At 38.4% G+C, this 24518-nt stretch overlaps 1 protein-coding gene across 1 annotated transcript in view; it reads left to right on the top strand.

The window, feature by feature from the left end:
* Positions 1-20747, top strand: part of MRC1 (mannose receptor C-type 1) — a 103079-nt gene extending 82332 nt beyond the window's left edge. Inside the window, exons 23-30 of the mRNA XM_030819236.1 lie at positions 3759-3861; positions 7596-7828; positions 10395-10560; positions 11574-11723; positions 16483-16596; positions 17131-17295; positions 18897-18938; positions 19801-20747. Coding sequence (XP_030675096.1) covers positions 3759-3861; positions 7596-7828; positions 10395-10560; positions 11574-11723; positions 16483-16596; positions 17131-17295; positions 18897-18938; positions 19801-20051 — 1224 coding nt within the window. The 3' untranslated portion in view covers positions 20052-20747. The remainder of the gene's footprint in view (positions 1-3758; positions 3862-7595; positions 7829-10394; positions 10561-11573; positions 11724-16482; positions 16597-17130; positions 17296-18896; positions 18939-19800) is intronic.
* The last annotated feature ends 3771 nt before the right edge of the window (positions 20748-24518 follow it).

The following is a 24518-nucleotide window of genomic DNA, read 5'->3' as shown; positions in this document are numbered from 1 at the left end:
AATTCTAAGTCATTATTGCTTCAAATTATACTTCTTCTGTTCCTTTCTCTCGTTTCCTTGGCCACGCCCAGTGAGCCTATCAGAGATAGTCTTCATTTCTGTTAAGGTGTTTTTGATTTCTAGAATTTCCTTTTGATCCTTTCTTTGCATTTTCATCTCTCTGCTTACGTTACCTACCCAGTCTTGCTTGTTGTCCACTTTTTACATTAGAGCCCTTAGCATATTATTCATAGTTGTTTAAATTTTTGATAATTCCACTATCTTTGTCACATCTGAGTCTGCTTGCTCTTCGCTTCAAACTGTGTGTGTGTTTTTAAAAAATCTTTTAGTGTGTCATATTTTTATGTTGAAGCTGGGTATGTATTATAGTGCAGGAGTCTGCAGCCCACGGGCCGTAGATGGGTACCAATCCATGGCCTGTTAGGAACTGAGCCTCATAGTAGGAGGGGAGCGGCAGGCGAGTGAGCGAAGCTTCATCTGTATTTACAGCCACTCCCCCTCATTCGCATCACTGTCTGAGCTCCGCCTCCTGTCAAATCAGCAGCGGCATTAGATTCTCATAGAAACGTTAACCCTATTGTGAACTGTGCATGCTTGGGATCTAGGTTACGCGCTCCTTATGAGAATCTAACGTCTGATGATCTGTCACCGTCTCCCATTACCCCCAGATGGGACTATCTAGGTGCAGGAAAACAAGCTCAGGGCTCCTACTGATTCTACGTGATGGTGAGTTGTATCACTATCTTTATTTATTTATTTATTTATTTTTGAGACGGCGTCTCGCTCTGTTGCCCAGGCTGGAGTGCAGTGGCGCGATCTCGGGTCACTGCAAGCCCCGCCTCCCGGGTTCCCGCCATTCTCCTGCCTCGGCCTCCCAAGTAGCTGGGACTACAGGTGCCCGCCACCATGCCCGGCTAATTTTTTGTATTTTTACTAGAGACGGGGTTTCACTGTGTTAGGCAGGATAGTCTCGATCTCCTGACCTCGTGATCTGCCCGCCTCGGCCTCCCGAAGTGCTGGGATTACAGGCGTGAGCCACTGTGCCCGGCCCTCATTATTTTATTACATATTACAACGTAATGATAACAGAAATAAAGTGTACAATAAGCGTAATACGCTTAAATCGTCTTGAAACCACCCTCCACCCCAGTCTGTGGAAAGTTTGTCTTCCATGAAACTGGACCCTGGTGCCAAAAAGGTTGGGAACTGCTGATGTAGTGGATAAAGGGAACAGAGGTAAATAGACATTTAGTGTGAGGTTTTATGTTTATTTAGCTACGAGTTAGGCTGTGCTTGCTGTTTGCTGTCACTTTAGGTGTCAGAGGTTAAACTCTCTGGTGTCCTTGTTTCTGTCTCTCCTGTTGCCTTTGGGTTCTCCTAAAGACTTCTTAAATAATGTCAGAGTGGCACAGTTCTTTGGCTGTATCTGCCTGTTATCATACGGGAGCCCCAAGGATATGGTGGTAAGATACCGGGGAGGGGAAGTATTTCGCAGTCTTATGATGGGGACTCTGACTTTTAGGGAATCTGTGCTGTGACCTTCGAAAGTGCTTCTCAGTTTTGTTTTGTTGCTTTTTCCTTTTGGGTGAGACAAGAAAGCTAGAGAGGCTGGAGTTGAGTATTTCTTTTCTCCTAGGTTAGTTAACATGTGGTGAAACCACAGTCAGTTAGGCACTGGTAAACTTGTTGCTGGTCTTCTTAAGAACAGAGTGAAAGCTCTGTCGTGTTTAAAAGCGGCTCTTTTCCCACCTCTCCTGTTGGAAGCAAGAGGAGATTTTTCTCCACTCTGCACTGTAAGAATCTGGTAGGACTCATGGAAGGAAAACTCACAAAACTCTGGAATCTCCCTAGGACTGCCTCCCCATGCACTCCTCTGCCAACATTTTTAAATCTTCAAACTTGTCCACACTGAACCTCCAGCAATGTGTCAATGACATTTAGTATCTCCTATCTCAATACTGGTTCCCATTTTCTGCTCCTGGGCTTCTGCTCTGGTCAGTTCTGATTCCCTATATCCATCAGTCCGTTTCTCCAGTCTGGGGGGCAGCTGTTTGTCTTGTGACCTCCATTTTCCAATGCATTTGAAAGAAGTTGTTGATGTTCAGCTTTTCTAGCCATTTTCTTGCATTGTGGTTGGGGGTGACAACTTCCAAGCTCTTTACATATCAAACTAGACACTTAAAGTCCTCAACATTTTCTTTAAGTGTACTCCTTTTTTTTTTTTTGCTTAAATTTATTTTAAAAGAAAACTTCTTTTTAGGTGAAAGTAGAAAATTGATATAGTTACCATAAATAGAATATAACTGGCCAGGCATGGTGGCTCATGCCTGTAATCCCAGCACTTTGGGAGGCTGAGGTGGGCACTTGACGAGGTGAAGAGATAGAGACCGTCCTGGCCAACATGGTGAAACCCCATCTCTACTAAAAGTACAAAAATTAGCTGGGTGTGGTGGCACACGCTTGTAGTCCCAGCTACTTGGGAGGCTGAGGCAGAAGAACTGCTTGAACCCAGGAGACAGAGGTTGCAGTGAGCCAGGGTCGCACCACTGCACAACAGGCGACAGAGCAAGACTCCATCTCAAAAAAAAAAAGAAGATAATTGTGAAAATAAACATAGTGAAATTTGGGGGCTCCAGGAAAAAAAGCAAGATGATTTTACCAGGTCTCTGGTCTTTATTTCTGGCTTCCCTCAGCCCTTCCCTCCCTCTCTCCTTCCCTTCCTTTCTTCCCTCCTTCCTTCCCAAGGTCTTGTTCTCTCAGCAAGGCTGGAGTGCAGGGGTATGGTCATAGCTCACTGCAGCCTCAACCTCCCAGGCTCAAGCGATCCTCCCACCGCAGTCTCCTGAGTAGTTGAGACCACAGGCATGCGCCACCATGCCCAGCTAATTTTGTTTATTTTTTGTAGAGTCGGGGTCTCCCTATGTTGCCCAGGCTGGTCTTGAACTCCCAGGCTCAAGCGATCTTCTCGCCTTGGCCTCTCAAAGTGCTGGGATTACAGGTGTGAGCCACTCTGCCTGGCCTTCTCTTACTTTAAATGAGCAAAATACCATATTTCAAATTAAAGTGTAGATTGTACATTGAAATGGGGCAGGCAGCATGTGTTTCTCTCACCTCTACTCCAACAGGACCAGATATGAGGATTAGAATGGAAATAATGGCATTTCAGAAAAAAAAACCTGAGATATATTTAGTACATAAAGAAAAGAAGGATTTGGAATAGCAAACACATTCACAACCAAACAAATATAATATTGTTCCAGTCCTGGCATACGCCCCTGTAAGATTATAAATAAGATGTGAAACTTTCTGGCTATACCAGCCACATACTATGAATCTATAATAATACTTTTATAAATTTGGCAATGAAATATATAGATTGTGCTCATTTCCCTTTAAAAATGTGGTATCTACTTTTGGGTTTGAATACTGGTAATTTGTATGGAGAGGATACTGTGTTCTCCTAGTTTCTTTGGTTTCTAAGTTTTTATAGTGATTGATAACAGGTCTGATAGCAAAATTTCTCAGTCCTGTCTCCAAAATTTATCCAAATTGGTTGGGTTTTCGTTTCATATAGTGAAAGTTCAAATGTGGAGGATATGCATAGTAGGTACAGTTGGGTAGAAAGTAATGATGGATTGAGCATATCTTAAGTTAGGACAATCTTAAAATTTGGAAACCACGGATAATGAAAGATTTTTTTGCTCATTAATGTTGTTGATTCACGATTGTTTTCTTTTTCTTTCCCCATAAATATACAGGCTGACTGTGTTGTTATTATTGGAGGTGCATCAAATGAAGCAGGAAAATGGATGGATGATACCTGTGACAGTAAACGAGGTTACATATGCCAGACACGATCTGGTAAGTTCTACCAAACCTCACCTTCCTCAAAGAGCTGGGTTGTTTTTTTTTCAATTTTTTCTTTCTTTCTTTCTTTTTTCTTTCTTTTTTTTTTTTTTTTGTGGCAGAGTCTTGCTCTGTCGCCCAGGCTGAATTGCAGTGGTGTGATCTCAGATCACTGCAACTTCTGCCTCCCAGGTTCGAGCAATTCTCCTGCTTTAGCCTCCTGAGTAGCTGGGATTACAGGCACGCACCACCACGCCTGGCTACTTTTTGTATTTTTTGTAGAGATGGGGTTTTCCATGTTGCCCAGGCTGGTCTTGAACTCCTGATCTCACATGATCTACCTTCCTCGGCCTCCCAAAGTGCTGGGGTTACAGGAGTAAGCCACTGTGCCTGACCTCACTTTTATTTTATTTTACTTTAAGTTCCAGGATACATGTACAGAACATGCGGGTTTGTTATATAGGTATACGTGTGCCATGGTGGTTTGCTGCACCTATCAACCTATCATCTAGCCCCACATGCATTAGCTCTTTGTCCTGATGAAGAGCTGTCTTTTTAAATGTACTTCAAAATATATAATCATGGCTGGGCACTGTGGCTCATGCCTGTAATCCCAGCACTTTTGAAGACTGAGGTGGGTGGATTGCTTGAGCCCCCGCGTTTGAGACCAGCCTTGTTAACACAGTGAAATCCCATTTCTACAAAAAATACAAAAATTATTTTGTACTTTTACAAAACTGTTTTATTTTTGTAGCTGGGACTACAGGTGTGGTGACTGATGCCTGTAGTCCCAGCTACTTGGGAGACTGAGGTGAGATGATCGCTTGAGCCAGAGAGGCTGAGGCTACAGTGAGCCAGGATTGTGCTATTCACTGCAGCCTGGGTGACAGAGTGAGACCCTGTCTCACAAAAATAAAAATAAAAACAAAACAAAACAAAACAGAACAAATAAAATAAAAAAGTAAGGTAAAATAAAATAAAATATATGATCACTCCCTTGCATAGCAACAGGTTTGATTGTTGCTTTAATCCATGGAAGCCTGTGACAGACAAAAAGGGTAATATTTTCTATACTTAATTCATGAATCTGCTTTTTTTTTTTTTTTTAAAGCAGACAGCTTTGGGTGGACTAAACCTGTCACTAAAACTTTCTATTAGAAATTTGGGATATTTGCTTACCTGTACCTTTTTTAAATGTCAGAATAGGAATATGTCCATTTAATTCATGTAGTTTGAGAACTTTTGGCATAAAGCATCATATATACCTCATTATTTGTCCTGTATCTTGTGTGCCTTAAACATGTGGAGATATGATCTGAGTTTCTTTTTTCGTCTTAGGAAGCCAGAATATGGTTAAATGAAAATAACACAGTATGCAGATATTTGCTGTCAATTAAGATAGTGTTTATATACATTTTAGTTTCTAGAGAAACTAGAATAAAAATGCCTAGTTGACAGGGCAGGTGAGCCCCGAAGTTGGGGCTTAGCCTGGGAGGGTTCTTGGCTTCACCCAGGAAGGAATTTAAGGGCAAGCTGGTGGTGTTAACAACTTTTATTAAAGCGACAGTGCACAGCAGCAGCAGACATACTGCTTCTTGTGGAGAGGAGCTTATGCCATAGGCAGTGAGTTCTGCACTCATATTTATACCCACTTTTAATTACATGCAAATGAAGGGGTGGGTTATTCAGAAATTTTTGGAGAAGGAATGGTAACTTCTGGGGGCTGCCACAGCAGTGGTGGGTGTGCCTTATGGAGAGGTTTCAGCCAGTCTTCAATCTGGTCTGGAGTGAGTCCTGCCTCCTACCTCATAGCTACACAAAAGGGTCAGAAATTTAAAAACAGATTAGACAAGAGGGTTGAAGGTGGGGAGGGTTGCTGTCATCCTGAGTTCTTAAATGATGGGTTCAAGCTGGAAGGTACTTATTCTCCCAGACTTAAGGAATTTTTCTATACTATTTGGGAAATCAGGAAACTAATGTCAACTCATGAAAATGATTGAAAGCCATCTAAGATATTTTCAGATGGTTGCGAATTACTCTAGAAATCCTAACCTTCTCTTAATCCAAAAGCTGTCCCAGTGCATGTCATTTTTTCTCTCTGTACTACACTCTATAGCGCCAGAATCTTAGGTCACCAGTAATACCAAAGCATGCCATCTTTGCCTCTATTCTTTGGGCCAAGAGGGGACACTCCTTCCAGGAGTGAATGGTGATTCACACACTTATTTAAAAACTTCCCTTTCTTTTCCTTATACACATACATGATAGAATATGTTGCCACAAATAAAAATCGTTTGCAAATTTTTAATGACATAAGGAAAGATTCACAGTCTTAAAGTGAAAAAAGGTAGCATATAAACTTTTATAAACTATAAATTATCACCAGGTGTGGTGTCTCATGCCTGTAATTCTAGCACTTTGAGAGGCTGAGGCAGGAGGGTTGCTTGAGGCCAGGAGTTCAAGATCAGCCTGGGCAACAGAACAAGACCCTGACTCTAAAATAAAATAAAATGAAATGAAATGAAAGAAAAAATTTAGCACTTCTGTAGTGCAGGACAAGGCCGATGGCGGGTCATGTAGGCATAGAGTGGAACACGTTGGAGATCGGCCAGGATACACACTGGTAAGCAAGGATGTCTGGATCCCTAGACCAGAGTAAAGAACCAGATTGCAAATATTTTAGGTTTTGCAGGGCATACAGTCTCTACTGCAAATACTCAACTCTGCTATGGTCACAGGCAATACATAAGCAAATGAATGTGGCTGTGTTCCAGTAAGACTTTATTTATGGACACACATTTGAATTTCATGTAACATTTACGTCATGAAATATTATTCTTTGATTCTCCTCTATCCCCAACCATTTAAAAACTTTTGTAGCTTATAGGATACAAAGACAGACAACAGGTTAGATTTCGTCCTCTGGCTGTTATTTGCTGACTTCTAGGGCATCAGCTAAGACAGACAGAAACAAGCTCTTTTGGGGGTCTTGACATGAAGTGGCTCAGAGTACTGGAGGCACAATGCAGTGATTAGAAACACATGCTAGGAGCTTGAGGATGGAAGATCAGAAAGCTGAAGTGATTTGGCTTGTAGGGGCTCCAACCCCTAGGTCAGTTTGGATAAGATTATGGGAGGCTTTACCTGTAGGTGAAGGGCATAGAAAATCATCAAGAGTAAAGCTTGATCTTGAGATCAAGGTTAAACGAACCAGGAACTTGTGTATGGCTGCATTCCAGAACTTAAACCCGTCACCTGAATGTGCATTACTCACAAGTGAAGTCAAACAGATACAAACTCATGGATCAAGTAGAACAAATGAAGGAGGAAGAGAAAGACTTTTCTTGACCTTGACTTTTAACCTACATGGAAAAATAAAGATTAGCAATGACACAATCATCTATGTCCTTTAATTTGTGGGATTAAACTATGGCATTTCTTTCATCAAGATACTAGATTGGATTGAATTTGTCATACATTTTGTTTGTTAGTTTAGAAACTTGATCATGTATTTGCCTTAATATTGTAAATATAGTTTGGAATTAATTTAATTTGATCAGGGATACTGATGAAAAAATGTTTGTTTTCTAGTGTGATATGGCTTGTAAAATATTTCTAACAGCTGAATGGTTGGAGTTACACTATTTTGCTTATTTTTATTTTATGATAGATGAGATACACTTGTCATTACTGATAGGGCTCAGTTACTGTTTATTGATAATGCTAATGAAAATAATATTTTTATCTAGACCCTTCCTTGACTAATCTTCCAGCAACAATTCAAACAGATGGCTTTATTAAATATGGCAAAAGCAGCTATTCACTCATGAAACAAAAATTTCAATGGCATGAAGCAGAGACATACTGCAAGCTTCACAATTCTCTTATAGCTAGCATTCTGGATCCCTACAGTAATGCATTTGCGTGGCTGCAGATGGAAACATCTAAGGAACGTGTGTGGATCGCCCTGAACAGTAACTTGGTAAGATGCTGGAAATATGTGCAACTTGACATGATCAGTGAATGATGGTTGAATATGATTGTCTTTCTGTTTGTTCTGTTGAATACTTATTACGTGTAAGAGACTGTGCTAGGCAATGTGAATGATACTAACATCAACAAGATCCAATCTTTCAGGGACATGATGCCTTTAAGGATCTGGCAAGCTAGTGATGTGTGTCAGAAATCAAACTAAGAATTATCTGATGAATGTTAACTCTCCTATTGCGTTAGACTATGAAAATTATATTCCAAATCTCAACAGTTTAATTTATTCACTTATTGCTTCCAAGGTCATGATTATAACTATGGCATGAGAATTAAGAGAGCAGGTTAGGGACATAGTTGCCAGTGATGGGGACACTTTTTATTTGTTGTGGCAAGACATTCTAGACCTGTTGTAGATCCTGAGGTTGTGGAGCTGCCATCCATTTGTGAGAAATATTTCATTGCAGTCAGTTCCTTGTATTCTATAATAGACTAAGGTTGGCAAAGACTAGGGATGGGGCAGAAAACTAAGAATGCTGATAGAGTTGCCAAATTATTCCTAAAACGAGTCTTCTCTGATGCCTGGTCATCCATCTATCCTCCCTCTATTCATTTTTCTAGCTAGCCAACCAACAAGCTTCCTAGTAGAAGTAGATATGACAGTCAGCAATTAAGATATAAGAAGTATCAAAGAGAGGCATATAGAAAGTGTCATGAGAAGAGAGAAAAGGAACCAGTTGGGCTAGTGGGGAGGACCAAGAAGTTTCCTCAGAAAAAGTCAAAGTTTATAGATACAATGTAGGATGGTAGAATATAAGGAAGGAATATCAAGAAGAGAAAAAAAATAGAAGGAGATAAACTGGAGAGTAGATGAGTGTCAGATGTTATAAAGCTTCCAAGGCCATGATGCAGAGATATAAATTTACAGTTTATATAGTGAGTATTTCATAAGTAGGGAAGTGTATACTTAAAAGTAAGTAGTTCCAGAATGATTTCTGTGATTAAACTTAGGCAAGACATTGTTACGTCCCTGCTGACTAAGTTTTTATAATTAAGTCATTTGATAAGTCATTTGTTTTCCTCTCACAGACATGTTCACAATGATCTTATGAGTTTAAAGTAAGCTTTTATTTTTAGAAAGATTAAATAATTTTTCATTGTAGCAATATTTATGACTACAACAGTATTATTATCTTCCTTATGTCTATAGAGTTAATGTTTATACAAACATTATTTGATTAAACATGGTATATACTACAAAACATGGTATATACTACAAAACATGGTAAATACTACAAAATTTTAATTTGAGATGACACATACTTCTAATTTTTGTCACTGGATCTTTGGAAATTGGCTTGGTAAATTAAATAATACAGTCAAAAGGTGATAATTGCTTGAATCTTTGAAAAATTCAGCTACCTCTGATTAATGTTATATATCATCTATTCATAGATGATACCTGTAAAATCTCTGTTAGACTGTTAAAAGGATATTATTGATAAATAATATTTTTGATGTTTATCAATATTTTGTATGTGATTGTGACTTTGTTTCACTAAATTTAATAAGAAATTGACTGTGCAGGCCAGGCACAGTAGCTCACGCCTGTAATCCCAGCAATTTGGGAGGCCGAGGTGGGAGGATCACCTGAGGTCAGGAGTTCGAGACCAACCTGGCCAGCATGGTGAAACCCTGTCACTACTAAAAAATACAAAAATTAGCCTGGCATGGTGGTAGGTGGCTTAATCCCAGCTACTTGGGAGGCAGAGGCAGGAGAATCGTTTGAACCCGGGAGGCGGAGGTTGCAGTGAGCCTAGATCGAGCCATTGCACTCAAGCCTGGGGGACAAGAGTGAGACTTCTCTTAAAAAAAAAAAGAAAAGAAAAGAAAGAAATTTACTGTGCAAGTAGACTAAAATGATTGGTTTTTTACATCATATACATACGATGTCATATAGCTGAAAGATCACCTCTTATCTATAGCTGAAAGACCACCTCACTAGAATATAGCTGAAAGACTGCCTCACTAGAAATCAAGAGACCAAGGCTTCTCTCTTCCATACCCATATGACCTTAGTTAAGCCATTTACCATTGGTGCCATTTCAACAGCAGAATAATGAGAAGATATGAAGAGATTAGTATTTCTCTCAGGGGTCCATGAATTTAATGAAAATTACTTAATTTTTATTATAATTTCAATAATAATATAAGAAATATCTTATTTGTTATGAAGATAAAACTTCTCTTTTGCCCTGAAAACCTGCAAACAAAGAGTTTCATGGAATAAGAGATAAATTTTTTTTTTTGTTAGTGTTTTTTGAAATAACTTCCAAGGATGTATTCCTGGTAATCTCTAATAAATAACTGTTTCTAAGAAAGGCTGCATTTACTGAATTTGAGTTGACAGAAATCATTTATAGTGTTCTTTTTATTCTCAAATGTTCCAGGTTCTATATCAAATCACAGTCTTAAATATACTTTGTATTCTTGAATTGGTTCTTTTAGTATTTTCTAAATGAAGCAAGGCTGCATGTTAATGCTTGTTTTTGTTGTTGCAGACTGATAATCAATACACTTGGACTGATAAGTGGAGGGTGAGATACACTAACTGGGCTGCTGATGAGCCCAAATTGAAATCAGCATGTGTTTATCTGGATCTTGATGGCTACTGGAAGACAGCACATTGCAATGAAAGTTTTTACTTTCTCTGCAAAAGATCAGATGGTAACTGAATATATAAAAACAATCAGGGGATCTGAAATTTTCTGAATAAGCTACTACATACCACTGTTGATATTATTAAACAGTAATGTATCTTGGATAGCTAAGAATAATATAGAACATACTCCCTCACCTATCAAAAGACTATCTTTATAAACCGGTATACATAAATCAAAATAATGGAGATAAACATTTCCCCAGGAAATTTTGCTTACTTTTGATGTTGACAATACTTCTATATCAAAGGAATTTAATCAGAATACATGTAGATTCATCAGAGTCAATGATGGACACCATATTAGAATTCTAAATATAGCCTTTAGTTATATTCCAGGTGCTATTAATAGCTAAGAAAGGGTTGTAGGGATTAGGATCCCAGAAAAGGAAAACAGTGACTTAAAAAAAGAAAGTCACTTTACAAATTACTTTGTGGTGACTTTTAAAAAATTTATCTTTGGGCCGGGCGCAGTGGCTCACGCCTGTAATCCCAGCACTTTGGGAGGCTGAGGCGGGCAGATCACCTGAGGTCAGGAGACCAGCCTGGCCAACATGGTGAAACCCCTTCTCTACTAAAAATATGAAAATTAGCTGGGCGTGGTGGCGTGCACCTGTAATCCCAGCTACTCAGGAGGCTGAGGCAGGAGAATCACTTGAACCTGGGAGGCAGAGGTTGCTGTGAGCCGAGATTGCGCCATTGTACTCCAGCCTGGGGCACAGGAGCAAGACTTCGTCTCAAAAAAAAAAAATTATCTTTGTAGCTATCTATAGATATATTGTCTTAACTATGAGTGTAACTGACTGCCACTATAGCATAGCACATTCTATTGAAATATATTTAAAGTGGAAAAAATTGATAAAAGGAAACTCAATAATAAAAATGGTGATCCAAATGATAAGCATTGGAAGATTTTTAAAAATAATGATCAATGATCAATTTTTGTAGCTGCTAATGTATTACGCTACATACTACAGAAACTTCAGGTTTTGCTTTATTTAAAATGTGTTTTTATTAACAGAAATCCCTGCTACTGAACCCCCACAACTGCCTGGCAGATGCCCGGAGTCAGATCACACAGCGTGGATTCCTTTCCATGGTCACTGTTACTATATTGAGTCCTCATATACAAGAAACTGGGGCCAAGCTTCTCTGGAATGTCTTCGAATGGGTGAGTGCCACATTTCCTGAAGGAAAACTCCGTAATCATCTATTCTGGGGTCCACTGACACTATACGTGAAATATACAAAGAATGTAAAAATACCTGTTTACATTTTTAATGATTTATTTTATAACAGAATGGCCAATATCATGCTTCCCAAATGTAATCTCTAAGTTTGTAGCCTCAAATTTTAGAGAATTTAGAGAATTTGGGTAGAAAACAGCATGTTCTAAATGGTTTCTTCCTTTCAGACTTCACGTTCTAAATTGTTAGGATTCTCATCCTCAGTTATTCCAGGTGTTGTACTCACCTCTTATCACTGATTAGCTGAAGTTTTACAAGTGCCCAGGAACCATTTTGTTTTACCATTAATAGAAAAGTGTTTCTATTTATTGTTTTTGTGAAGACAAATAAAACTCAAATGGACACTACGAAGATGAATGACTTTTCCCCCTGAAGTAAAAAATGTCAAATAAAGTTTATTTTAAGGGTACATTTAAAAGCCACTTAGTTAAATCCCATAAATATTTTACTGAATTATATTTACTTCATGTTTTTTATGCCCCAACTCAAGAGTTCTCCATCCAACAGTGGTATATGCACAGTTTATAACCTCATTTCCTCCACGTTCTTTCAAAAGTCAACTTGACTTTTGACTTTAAATTCTGAGTGAGATGAAGTTTGCTTCAGCTTTGCACAGTGGCAGTATCTTAGCCGATGTGGTTTATCCGAGGCACAATTATTGCTAATTGAAGTTTGCTTTGTCAGTTTTTGATTCATGTACTTTGGGACCCTGTTGTTAGGTACATATATGTCTACACTTACTACCTCTTCCTGATATATTAACAAATTTTTCACTATGAAATGTCTTTATTGTCTCTAGTACTAATGTTTATCTAAAAGTCTATTTTATCTAATATTTGTGTAGCCACTCCAGCTCTTTTTTGGCTATTGTTTGCTTAGCATATATTTTTCCATGCTTTTACTTTCAACCTATTTGTGTCTTTGAATCTCAAGTGTCTTTTTTAGATAGCACATAGATGGATCTTTCTTATTAATTTTCATTCTGCCAATCTATGTTTTTTGATTGGAGTGTTTACTCCATTTACACTTAATATAATTACAGATAGGTAGAATTTATGTCTGCCATTTTGCCATTTGTTTTCTATATGTCTTATGGTTCCCCTATTCCTCTATTACTGCCTTCTTGTGTGTTAAGTAGATAATTTCTTGTGTACCATTTTAATTTTCTTTTTTTTTTCTTTTTTTTTTTTTTTTTTTTTTTTTTTTTGAGACAGAGTCTCATTCTATTGCCCAGGCTGGAGTGCATCAGGGGAATCTTGGCTCACTGCAACCTCCACCTCCCAGGTTCAAGCAGTTCTTCTGTCTCAGCCTCCCGAGTAGCTGAGACAACAGGCACGTGCCACCTTGTCCGGCTAATTTTGTATTTTTAGTAGAGACAGAGTTTCACCATATTGGTCAGGCTGGTTTCGAACTCCTGACCTCAGGTTATCCACCTACCTTGGCCTCCCAAAGTGCTGGGATTACAGGCGTGAGCCACCGCACCTGGCCTCCATTTTAATTTTCTTGTTGTTTCTTTCACTATATATCGTTTGGTTATTTTCTTAGTGGTTGCCCTAGGGATTACAACTAACATGTTAATTTACAAAAATCTAGTTCAAAATTAGGCAGGCATGGTGGCGGGTGCCTGTAATCCCAGCTACTTGGGAAGCTGAGACAGGAGAATCACTTGAACCCAGGAGGTGGAGGTTGCAGTGAGCCGAGATCACACCACTGCACTCCAGCCTGGGCAGCAGAGCGAGACTTCATCTCAAAAAAAAAAAATCTAATTCATATTAATATACATATATACATTTAATTTTAATAGTGTACAAAAACTCTGCTGTTATGTGGCTCCGTTCCCTCTGCCTTCCTTTGTGCTGTTATTGGCAGACAAAAACAACTTTATCCATTGCATACCCACAAGCACAGATTTACAAGTATTGTTTTATGCAGTTATCTTTCAATTAGAAAAGATAAAGAACAGTTATACATAAAAAGTACATTTAAACTATTTTTATATTTACCCATGTAGTTTCCTTTATTGATGCTCTGTATTTCTTTCTGTGGATTTGAGTTACTGTTGAGTGCCCTTTTATTTCCACTGGAAGTATTTTCTTCAGTATTTCTTATAGTGATAATTTCTTTCCATTTTGGTTTAGGAATGTCTGACTTTTTCCTTCATTTTTAGTAGGATAGCTTTGTTAAATGGAAAATTCCTGCTTGACAGTCATTTTCTTTCGTCTTTTTCACTATGTCATCGCTTTCTGGACGCCATGGTTTCTAATGTGGAATTAGTGTTAAGATCCCTGTACATGATGAGACCCTTCTCTCTCACAGATTTTAAGACTTTCTGTGTTTTGATAGTTTTATTGTGATGTGTATACATGTAGTGTTAGATGTGGTAGGTGCAGATTTCTTTAAGTGCCTAGAACTAATTAAGTCTCCCAGGTTTTGCAGAGGATCTGTCTGTGTGTTGGGATGTGCCTTTAATATTTGTCCAATCAGTTACAAACTGCCTTAGCTTTCACTTCCTGCTTGTGTAGTGCATCTTCAGCCAGATGTGAGAACTTAGGACCATCTCAGGTCTTTCTCAGATGTGCACGTAGCCTTGGGCAAGGGCACACTTCAATGCATATCTGTAGCCTTCTACATTCCCCGGAATTTGTCAATGCTTTTTAAAGTCTCCTACGAACGTGTCATTCGCTAGCTTTTCCTTTTAAGTTTTTAAATTCGCTAGTTGTTTGCCCCAACTATTATCACTGCCTTAGATGGTTACAATGTTAGGCAATTGCCACCGATAGTTTTTTACAAACCCTTGCAGGGAAAAGTCTGTTTGCACTGACTGAGCTCTGAATCAGGTCAAATAAAGACAAGCTTTGCGAGTGGGGTTTTCTAGGAAACTTACATAAGACAGGTCAAGTAATGGAGATTCTCTGAGAATGGGGCTTGGAAAGAGCTCCAACCCCATTTTAGCCTCTCCTGTGGCTTCTAGGCTGCTGGTTTTCACTGTGGTTGTGGGGCTGTTGGTTTTTAAGGCTACCGCAGAACTGGAAAGAAGGCAAAGGGATTAGGACAAGTTAAAACACTATAGAACTCACTATCATTACCAAGGACGCAGTCATTTTTCTTGCATAAATGCTTCTTGAATTGTTGCAAGCCTTTAATTAATTTTCAGCATTCCGAAACAGTGGATTCAGAGTTTTCCAGTGTTCTCATTGGTTTTGTAGAAAAAATAATTTTCAGAAGAACTTATTCTGTTTCTCATGATGCCACCTGATGCCTTCTTTGAACTTTTGTAATTAAAAAAATGTTTTTCTTCATATTGCTAAGTATTTTTTTGAAAAAAATTGCAATGAATATGTAGAAACTTTGTTTTCCATTTGAGGTGACTCTTTTCTGGTAAATAAAATGAATGCTTCTCGTTCTCATTCTCAAAATATGAGTCATAAGTATTTTGAAATGGCTAATGTTTGTGAAATATATTTAATAATGGATTATGTAGCCATGAAGTGAAAACAAGGCGATAATTCAGAACTCAGTAATATGGGATACAGGCATGTGGGTGGTTAGGAGCAGACCCTCAAGGATCAGAAAGCCTGGGTCATACCATGATCTTCCCTCTGCTAGTGTTAGGATCTTGGCAGATTACTCATCCTCTGTGCTTTAGTTTCCTTAGCTATAAAATGGGGCAAAGATGGTACCTATTTAACGAAGTGATTGTAAAAATTTAATGGGTTAATCCTTGTAAAGTCCAAAGCAAAATGTCCAGAATGAAATGCTTAAAAGGTATTGGTTATTATTTAAAAGCCAGAGATTTTTACTCTAAAATTTAATGTTGACAATCTAAGGTGGGTTGTCACTTCCACAGCTATCTAACTGGTCTTTCTGTTTTATCTCCTTGCCTTGAATGGTCCTATACATAATAGCTGGATTCTAATAATAACTAATATAGGGCCATTCTTAGGTGGAGAATCTAACTGTTATGTATAAGACCAGTCAAAGAAGGCGATGGGTTATTGCATCATTCAGCTGCCTGAAAAAAAACTAAGTGTCCTTTATCACCACATTGCCCTTAATACCAGTCTCTGGCCTTCTGCAATGAAACCTAACCCATGTCTTTTTTTTGTTTGTTTGCCTGTGGACCAGATTTGTGCTATACTCCAGCCAAACCAAGCTATCTCTGTTCCTGAAGAAGTTCTATGCTTCCCTTCCTCTCTGTCTTTTCTCTTATTACCTCTTTTTCCTGGAATTATTTTCTGTCCTTTTCACTTGAAATCCTATTCTTCTCTCTACTGAAATTCTGTTTCCTCTATCCTCCCTTTTAGCTGCTTCACCAAGAATGAATATTTGACATGTCTATAGCATATGGCACTTAATTTCTCTTCTATAATATTTGTTTGTACTCTTATTACTGGCCACTGAACCATAACTTTCGGAAGACATACTCTGCATCCTACTTATCTTTGAATAGCCTGCGGGAACTAGTTCAGTGCTTGTACTCAAATGATGCTAATGTTGCTTAAAAACATATTTCAGAATGAAAACTAAAATTCTGAGAAAACAAACACCTGCCCTTTGAAATTCTTCCCCTTAAGTGGAGATGTTAGGGTGATTTTTGTTGCTCTCAACAGCAGTGCTGTTTACAAAAATATTTTCAGCTACTTAAATGTGCAACTATCATATTTATCCCTTTATGCTTTCCAGGTTCCTCTCTGGTTTCCATTGAAAGTGCTGCAGAATCCAGTTTTCTGTCATATCGGGTTGAACCACTTAAAAGTAAAACCAATTTTTGGATAGGATTGTTCAGAAATGTGGAAGGTAATTTTTGCAGCATGCCTATTTAATCACAAATATTGTAAAATGTTGTATGTAAAACAAGGTTTCGTTTCTAAAATGTGTTGCCTTAAAAATGATTAATTCATGAGGAATTTGAAAATTCAAACTCATATTTTTATTTAAGAACTGAAACTTAAAATGAGTTTCATATCATGCTATCCTCAAAGTTGCTAAGTAAAAAATACGTTTTGTAGCTACAATAGTTTAAGAAGCTTTAAAAAGCATTTTCTATGTTTTCGTGGGGCCAGGGAAAAAATGCTAAGGAAAGGATAAGTATAAATATTTGTACTAATTATAAATACATTTTAAACTAAAGCTATATAGTAAACCTATTCTTTTTGGTTTCCTTCCCTGTAATAATTAGTCATTATAGTCTTGCCTGTTAAGTCTGGTTATACATGACTATTGATTCTAGTATAAAAGAGTATGCTTAGAAATTTCGCATAAATTGGCTGAACTCATTTTAAGATAGGTTATATTTAACTTTCATCTTTATTTGTTTTATCTGATGACCAGGGACGTGGCTGTGGATAAATAACAGTCCGATCTCCTTTGTCAACTGGAACACAGGAGATCCCTCTGGTGAACGGAATGATTGTGTAGCTTTACATGCGTCTTCTGGGTTTTGGAGTAATATTCACTGTTCTTCCTACAAAGGCTATATTTGTAAAAGACCAAAAAGTAAGTAAGAAGTTTGTTGCATGGTGCATATCACTGGCTGCCATTTCTTTCAAATAGTAAGATATCAGGTATGGAATCATAATGTGATTACGAGGCCATTGCAAGCTCTCTTGTTTCATCTGTGAAAAATCCATACTGCCATTGTAGTTCATTACTGTTTGCAGCTCTGCGTGATTGAGAGACACTCACTGTCTGCTTAGCTGTTGTAATGATTTTTGCTTATCAATGCATTTGTAATGGGATATCTGAAGGATTTGCCAAACAGTCAGGAGAGCCCATTGCAAAGCCTTACCGCATGAGGGAAAAGGTGGTAAAGCCAGTACCAGCCCAAACCTGAGGAGACCAGCGTTCTGGAGAGGGATGAGAATTGATTGTGGAATGAGTCACATCAGACTAATTCAGTCTCCTTTCAAGATGGAAAGCGAGACCATGAAAGGAACGGGATCGGGGAATTGATAGTGTTTGAACGCTCACAAGGTGCCTTTATCTGGAATTTAAAAATATTTGTTGCCATGTCATGTCACATAATATCCCTCCCAATAAATTACTGATTAGATTATAGAGGTTTTTGTTTTGTTTTGTTTTGTTTTGTTTTTTTGAGACAGAGTCTCGCTCTGTCGCCAGGCTGGAGCGCAGTGGTGCAATCTCGGTTCACTGCAACCTCCACCTCCTGGGTTCAAGCGATTCTCCTGCCTCAGCCTCCCGAGTAGGTGGGATTACAGGAGCATACCACCAGGCCTGGCTAATTTATGTATTTTTACTAGAGATGGGGTAGAGTTTACCATTTTAGAATTTGGCAGGTCTTTAGCCTTCTCTAACTGTTCTAAGACACAACACATCATCTGGTGCAATGTTGAAGTTGTTTGTTTTGTTTCTGTTTTTGAGACAGAGTCTCACTCTGTTGCCCACGCTGGAGTGCAGTGGCGTGATCTTGGCTCACTGCAACCTCCGCCTCCTGGGTTCAAGCCATTCTCCTGCCTCAGCCTCCCAAGTAGCTGGGTTTACAGGTGCACACCACTATGCCCAGCTAATTTTTGTATTTTTAATAGATATGGGGTTTCACTATGTTGGCCAGGCTGGTCTCGAACTCCGGACCTCAGGTGATCCACCTGCCTCAGGCTCCCAAAGTGCTGGGATTACAAGCATGAGCCACCACTCCCAGCCTGGAGTCTTATTTTACTTTTCATTCAAATGCTTTGTAACATCTTAGGCTTCAGTGGACTAATTTCAAAACCCCTAGCCTTGAATGTTTTACTTATGGGTAGATTGGGTAGATTTTAAGGGTGAGTATCAGTGGCTCAAATGCAACTTGGAGATTCACATTTCCAGATCTTCTAATGTACTCAAACGCACCATACAACCATAGGCGACTGCTATAGCTCAGACAGAGAGACAGATAGATGATAGGTAGGTAGATATATAGATAAAGATACAGATCTTTTTTTCTACCTGTATTTTTATATCTATCATATCATAATATCATATATCATATCAACACAGATCAAATGTGGAGGATTCCATGTATTTGTGAGCCAAATAATATTTGCTATCTCCCTGCAATTATTCTGGGTTTTTATAAATTTTTTTTTTTTTACACACAGTTATTGATGCTAAACCTACTTATGAATTACTTACAACAAAAGGTAAGGCCATTGCAAAATTTCAAGTTCTGTGTTAGTAATACATCCATACTGTTTGTTTTAAAAGGCATAATAATAATCCCTTCCAACTCCCCTGCTCTCTCTGTAGAATTTGCTTAAGCTAAACTATCCTTTGTCATCAACCTACTTTGAATAATACTTTAGAAACAGAGGCCTTGGGGTCAGGTTGGTGTTTTTGCTATAAGCAGTTATTGAAGGCATTTTTTTTCCGCTCTGTTACAAACAACTGCCTTGAACCCATGGAAGAAATTTCTCTTAAGAATCTCTTTGGGTTTTTTTTTCTTTTCTTAGAAATTTTTTTGTTTTAATTTTTATAGACTACTTGAATTAGGTAACTGATCTCATTTCACTCATTTTATTGGCTGCTTAAAAAAAAACTGAAAGTGAGATTTATGGCTTGCCTGTAACCTCCTTATTAACATCATGAGTGCTATTTGTTTACTAATTACATCTATGAGTTCACGTTTCCACTATTCTTATTTTATTTTTCTCTTCATTTTTCATTTTCTTTTAATTATTATCATTACTAATCTATTTATCTTCGTATACTGTATTTTTAACAGCCTTAAATTATTTTGAAATAAGGTATATATATTTTAATACATTGATGAACTGGCCCACTGCTACATAGACAGATGGATTATTTTTGCACCTGAATAATCATCTTAACATTCTGAATAATCCTCTATACCACAGGGACTCTTGTTTTCACATCTTTCGTTTCTGTTTGACAAATGTCACTTGAAAGAATATGCCTTTTAGTTTTTCAACAAGCAAAGTTCTGCATAGCATGCAACCCTCTGCCTCCCTCTACCTTTTTCCTAATGATTTTGTTTATTTATAGCTGACACAAGGAAGATGGACCCTTCCAAACCGTCTTCCAACGTGGCCGGAGTAGTCATCATTGTGATCCTCCTGATTTTAACGGGTGCTGGCCTTGCTGCCTATTTCTTTTATAAGAAAAGACGTGTGCACCTACCTCAAGAGGGCGCCTTTGAAAACACTCTGTATTTTAACAGTCAGTCAAGCCCAGGAACTAGCGATATGAAAGATCTCGTGGGCAACATTGAACAGAATGAACACGCGGTCATCTAGTACCTCAGTGCGATTCTGAGATATTTGAATTTCATAAAATTGCAACTGAAATTTAAGATTTTTAGTTCGATGTGATTGTTTTCTTCAAAATGAGTACCGAATTGTACTGGTCTGTCCTTTTTTCTTTGCCTAATTGAAGAAATAATTGCTTGTTTTCTAGCCTGGCAAGATATTTTCATAAAAGAGGGATAATAAAGCTGATTACTACCTTTTAAATATTTTAGATAAATGCACAGCACCACAGCACCAACATCTAAGCATTAGTGATGTGTAGCTGATGTCAGCTTCATGTGGATTTTAAGCGCTCTGGAAACAGTGAAGCTTCTTGGCATATTTTAAGGAGCTCCCAAAATGTGTTACCTATTAAATTGTAACTCAGCAAGTAGAAGACCATTTGAAAAGTCAGGTACAAATATCCTCAAGTGGCATAAAAATGTAGTCAGTTTTCTCTTTTACCAGTTTTTATTTCCACTCCAATTATTTAGAACTTTATTTGTACATGTGCAGAAGTATAAGGCAGCTGAGAATCTTGTTTCCCCCAAGAGAGTTTTACAGGCTGAGTGTTGCAAATGTGTTCTTTGTCCTGTTATATGTATATCAGGAATACAAGGATGTGAAATAAAACTGTAAATTTGCGTAACTGGATGTACTTAGATAATGTGAAATAAACATTAAAGACAAGGTCTATTTTTAATAGATTTGCATTTTGGTGATCTTAGTATAAATTTGCTTTTAAATGAGATGTATTTATCCACTCACTTCACACTTTAACTTGACACTTATGATGTTATTTGTAGAGAAATTCTTTAAATGAAACTCATGAACTATTTTGAAAAGGAGTGTTGCTAAAATGCTGTGTGTAAAATGAATTTTTTACCATAATGATTTTGCCAGATCTTCCCCTATGACATGGGCTCAATCAGAATTCAACAATCAAAGCCACTAATACTATTCAGAACCAGAATTCAGAATATCCTTCTCTCCCTTTAATGATTTCTTTTTGCTTAACAATTTTGCCTTAAAGTTTGGGGTGTATTGTGAAGTATTTGGGAGGTTTTACATCTGTATTAGTCAATTTTCATACTGCTGATAAAGACATACCCAAGACTGGGTAATTTATAAAGAAAAAGAGGTTTAATGGACTCACAGTTCCACATGGCTGGAGCGACCTCATAATCATGGTGGAAGGCAAAAGGCACATCTTACATGGCAGCAGACAAGAGAGAAAAATGAGAGCCAAGCAAAAGGGGTTCCCCTCATAAAACCGTCAGATCTCATGAGACTTATTCTCTACCACAAGAACAGTATGGGTGAAATGGCCCCCATGATTCGATTATCTCCCACCAGGTCCCTCCCACAACATGTGGGAATTATGGGAGCTATAATTCAAGATGAGATTTGGGTGGGGACACAGCCAAACCACATCAATATCTCACACAGGTACCACACTGCCAGCTCACCTTCACTTTTTATGAGATTGCCCACAAGCAGGAGTCTTTACCTGGAATCACTGGATGGGACTCCTTCGATGGCTTTAAGGGGTCTAGGAAGGCCCCCAAATTGCAGGGCAAAATGTCATGTTTGTTTTGTGCCTTTATTTTTCTGGAAAGAAAACAGCTAGATTCTCAAGAAAGTCAATCACTTAAAAAAGAATAAGAAATGGCATAGTATTTGGGGTAGGGCGGAGTTTCCAATACTCCAACTTAGAAACAAATAGGAAGTAAGAAGTAGGCTGGGCGTGGTGGCTCATGCCTGTAATCCCAGCACTTTGGGAGGCCGAGGCGGGCAGATTGCCTGAGGTCAGGAGTTCAAGACCAGCCTGGCCAACATGGTGAAACCCCGTCTCTACTAAAAATACAAAAATTAGCCGGGCATTATGGTGGGTGCCTGTAATCCCAGATACTCAGGAGGCTGAGGCAGGAGATTCACTTGAACCTGGGAGGCGGAGGTTGTAGTGAGCTGAGATTGCACTGTTGCTCTCCAGCCTGGGCAACAAGAGTGAGACTCTGTCTCAAAATAAATACATACATAAATAAAATAAAAATAAAAATAAAGTAAGTGGGCAACTGTTGGAAAGGTTTCTGAGCACAAACAACTCCATTCAACACCTCAAATAATAGAAATCAAGTTGCTTTTCATTTTCTTGGTTAGAGCAAAGCAAGTTCGACTAGAAGAAGTTCCAGTGGAAACAGTGGTTGCAGTGTCAAAGCAGTATGTGGTGAATTACACTAAGGCAATCCCTTTCCTTCTGTCTAGCTAGCTAGCTAATTTTTCCCCTCAAAGATAAAAGACAGAATTAGAAATATGGAATGAGAAGAAATGCTTGAGCGAGTACGGTTTACAAATTCTTTACACAAATCTTTTTCATTGTAATTCAGAGCTGCAGTTTCACAGAAAATATTTTGGACTCCCTGCAACATATATCTCAGACTAAATGTCTTATCATTTCAGGAAACAGTCTGTGTTTGACAGGGTTGCTGAGTATTGTATTTCACACTCTCACATTATCCACCCAAACACATACTCAACGAGATAAGTCGTGTGTATCTCTTTAGTACTGTACTAAAATAGCAAGGATATATTTTGGTGGAGCCGGCGGGAGGTATTGGGTAGGGAAGAGCAGTTTCTGTGTTGTTCATTTATTCATTTGTTTTTGGTTTTGGTAGTTGTAATTTATGCGATTGCACTTGCTTGAGGTTTTCATCAGGTTTCAGGAGCTGGAAAATTCTTAAGGCTGTTTTTTCCCAGTTTAACTCAAACAGTGTGGATTGTTTGTAAGCTGAACTCTGAAAATAATGGGGATATCAGTACACACTGGCAGACACATGACACATCCATTTCTCAGTATTCACTCCTGCATCCATTTATCCCTTTATTCATTTTTTCATTAAATATTTCTTGAGCATCTAACACATGTGCCAGGCATTGCACATGTATGTTCAGATACAGCTAAGAAGCAGGGCCCATCCACAAAGTGCAGTCTAGTGCCGTCCAGACCATAAACAGATCATTTAATACCCGTATGGCAGATGCATTGGTAGAATGTGCTTAAGGTATTAATGGAGCAGCAAGAAATGCAGAGATGGCTGTTGGCAGGGGCAGAACCAGGTTTTGTGGGGCCTGGAGATGTTGCTCTTGGGGGCCCTCTTTAAGAAAAAGGCTGGGTGTGGTGGCTCATGCCTGCAATCCCAGATCTTTGGAAGTCTGAGGCAGGAGGATCGCTTGAGGCCAGTAGTTCAAGACCAGCCTTAGCAGCATAGTGAGAATCTGTCTCTACAAAAAACTTTTAAAAATCTAGCCGGGCATGGTGGCAAGTGCCTGTAGTCCTGGCTACTTAGGAGGCTGAGGTGGGAGGATCCCTTGAGCCCAGGAGTTCAAAGCTGCAGTGAGCTGCGATCACACCACTGCACTCCAGCCTGGGCCACAGAGTGGGACCCTGTCTCAGAAAAAAAAAAAAAAGAAAGAAAAAGAATATTAAAAAATAGGTACGAAAGTGAAAATGTATTCAGAAAAAGAAAAGAAATCAGGAGAAATTGCAAATTATTAAAAGCTGGTAACTGCAACAAACATCACACATGGGGGACAGTTACACATTATTTTTAGTAATCACCTTCCTAATGTACTTCCTATTACTTTGCTTGGGCTGTCATAATAAATTGCCTCAGACTGGGTGGCTTAAACAACAGAAAGCTATTTCCCAATATCTTCTCCACGTAAACAAAACAATTGAGTATGTGTGTATGTGTATCCTGTGTGTGTAGAGTATATGTGTGCAAAGTATATACATATGCGTGTACAGTACATGGGTGTGTACAGTATGTGTGCAGTATATTTGTGTGTACAGTATATGTGTGTACAGTATGGGTGTGTACAGTATATATGTGTGTGCTTACAGTAGACATCTGTGTGTGTACAGTGTATATAAGTACATGCAGTAGATGTTTGTACAGTATGGATGTGTACAGTATATATGTATGTAGTATACGTGTGTACAGTATATATGTGTGTGCATGCAGTAGACATCTTTGTGTACAGTATATATGTGTGTGCGTGCAGTAGATATCTATGTGTGTACAGTATATACAGTATATGTGCATGCAGTATATGTGTACAGTATATATGTGTGCATGTACAGTATGTATGTATAGACATGTGTATATGTATGTGTGTACAGTGTGTGCAGTATATGTGCATGTGCAGTATATATGTGTGTAGTATATATCTGTACAGTATGTCTGTGTGCAGCATATATGTATGTGCACAGTATGTGTGTACACAGTATGTATGCATGCATTCTATATCTGCGTATAGTATGTGTGTACAGTATATATATGTGTGCAGTGCATATGTGTATACAATATATATGTGTATGTACAGTAAGTTTACAGTATATATGTATGTATAGTGGGTGTGACATGTGTGTACAGTGTATGTACAGTATACCTGTGTGTGTGCAGTATATACATG

This window comes from Nomascus leucogenys, chromosome 9 (assembly GCF_006542625.1).
Source record: "Nomascus leucogenys isolate Asia chromosome 9, Asia_NLE_v1, whole genome shotgun sequence".
NCBI lineage: Eukaryota > Metazoa > Chordata > Mammalia > Primates > Hylobatidae > Nomascus > Nomascus leucogenys.
Note: the sequence above shows the minus strand (reverse complement) of the source record. Positions and strands in the feature narration are given on the sequence as shown.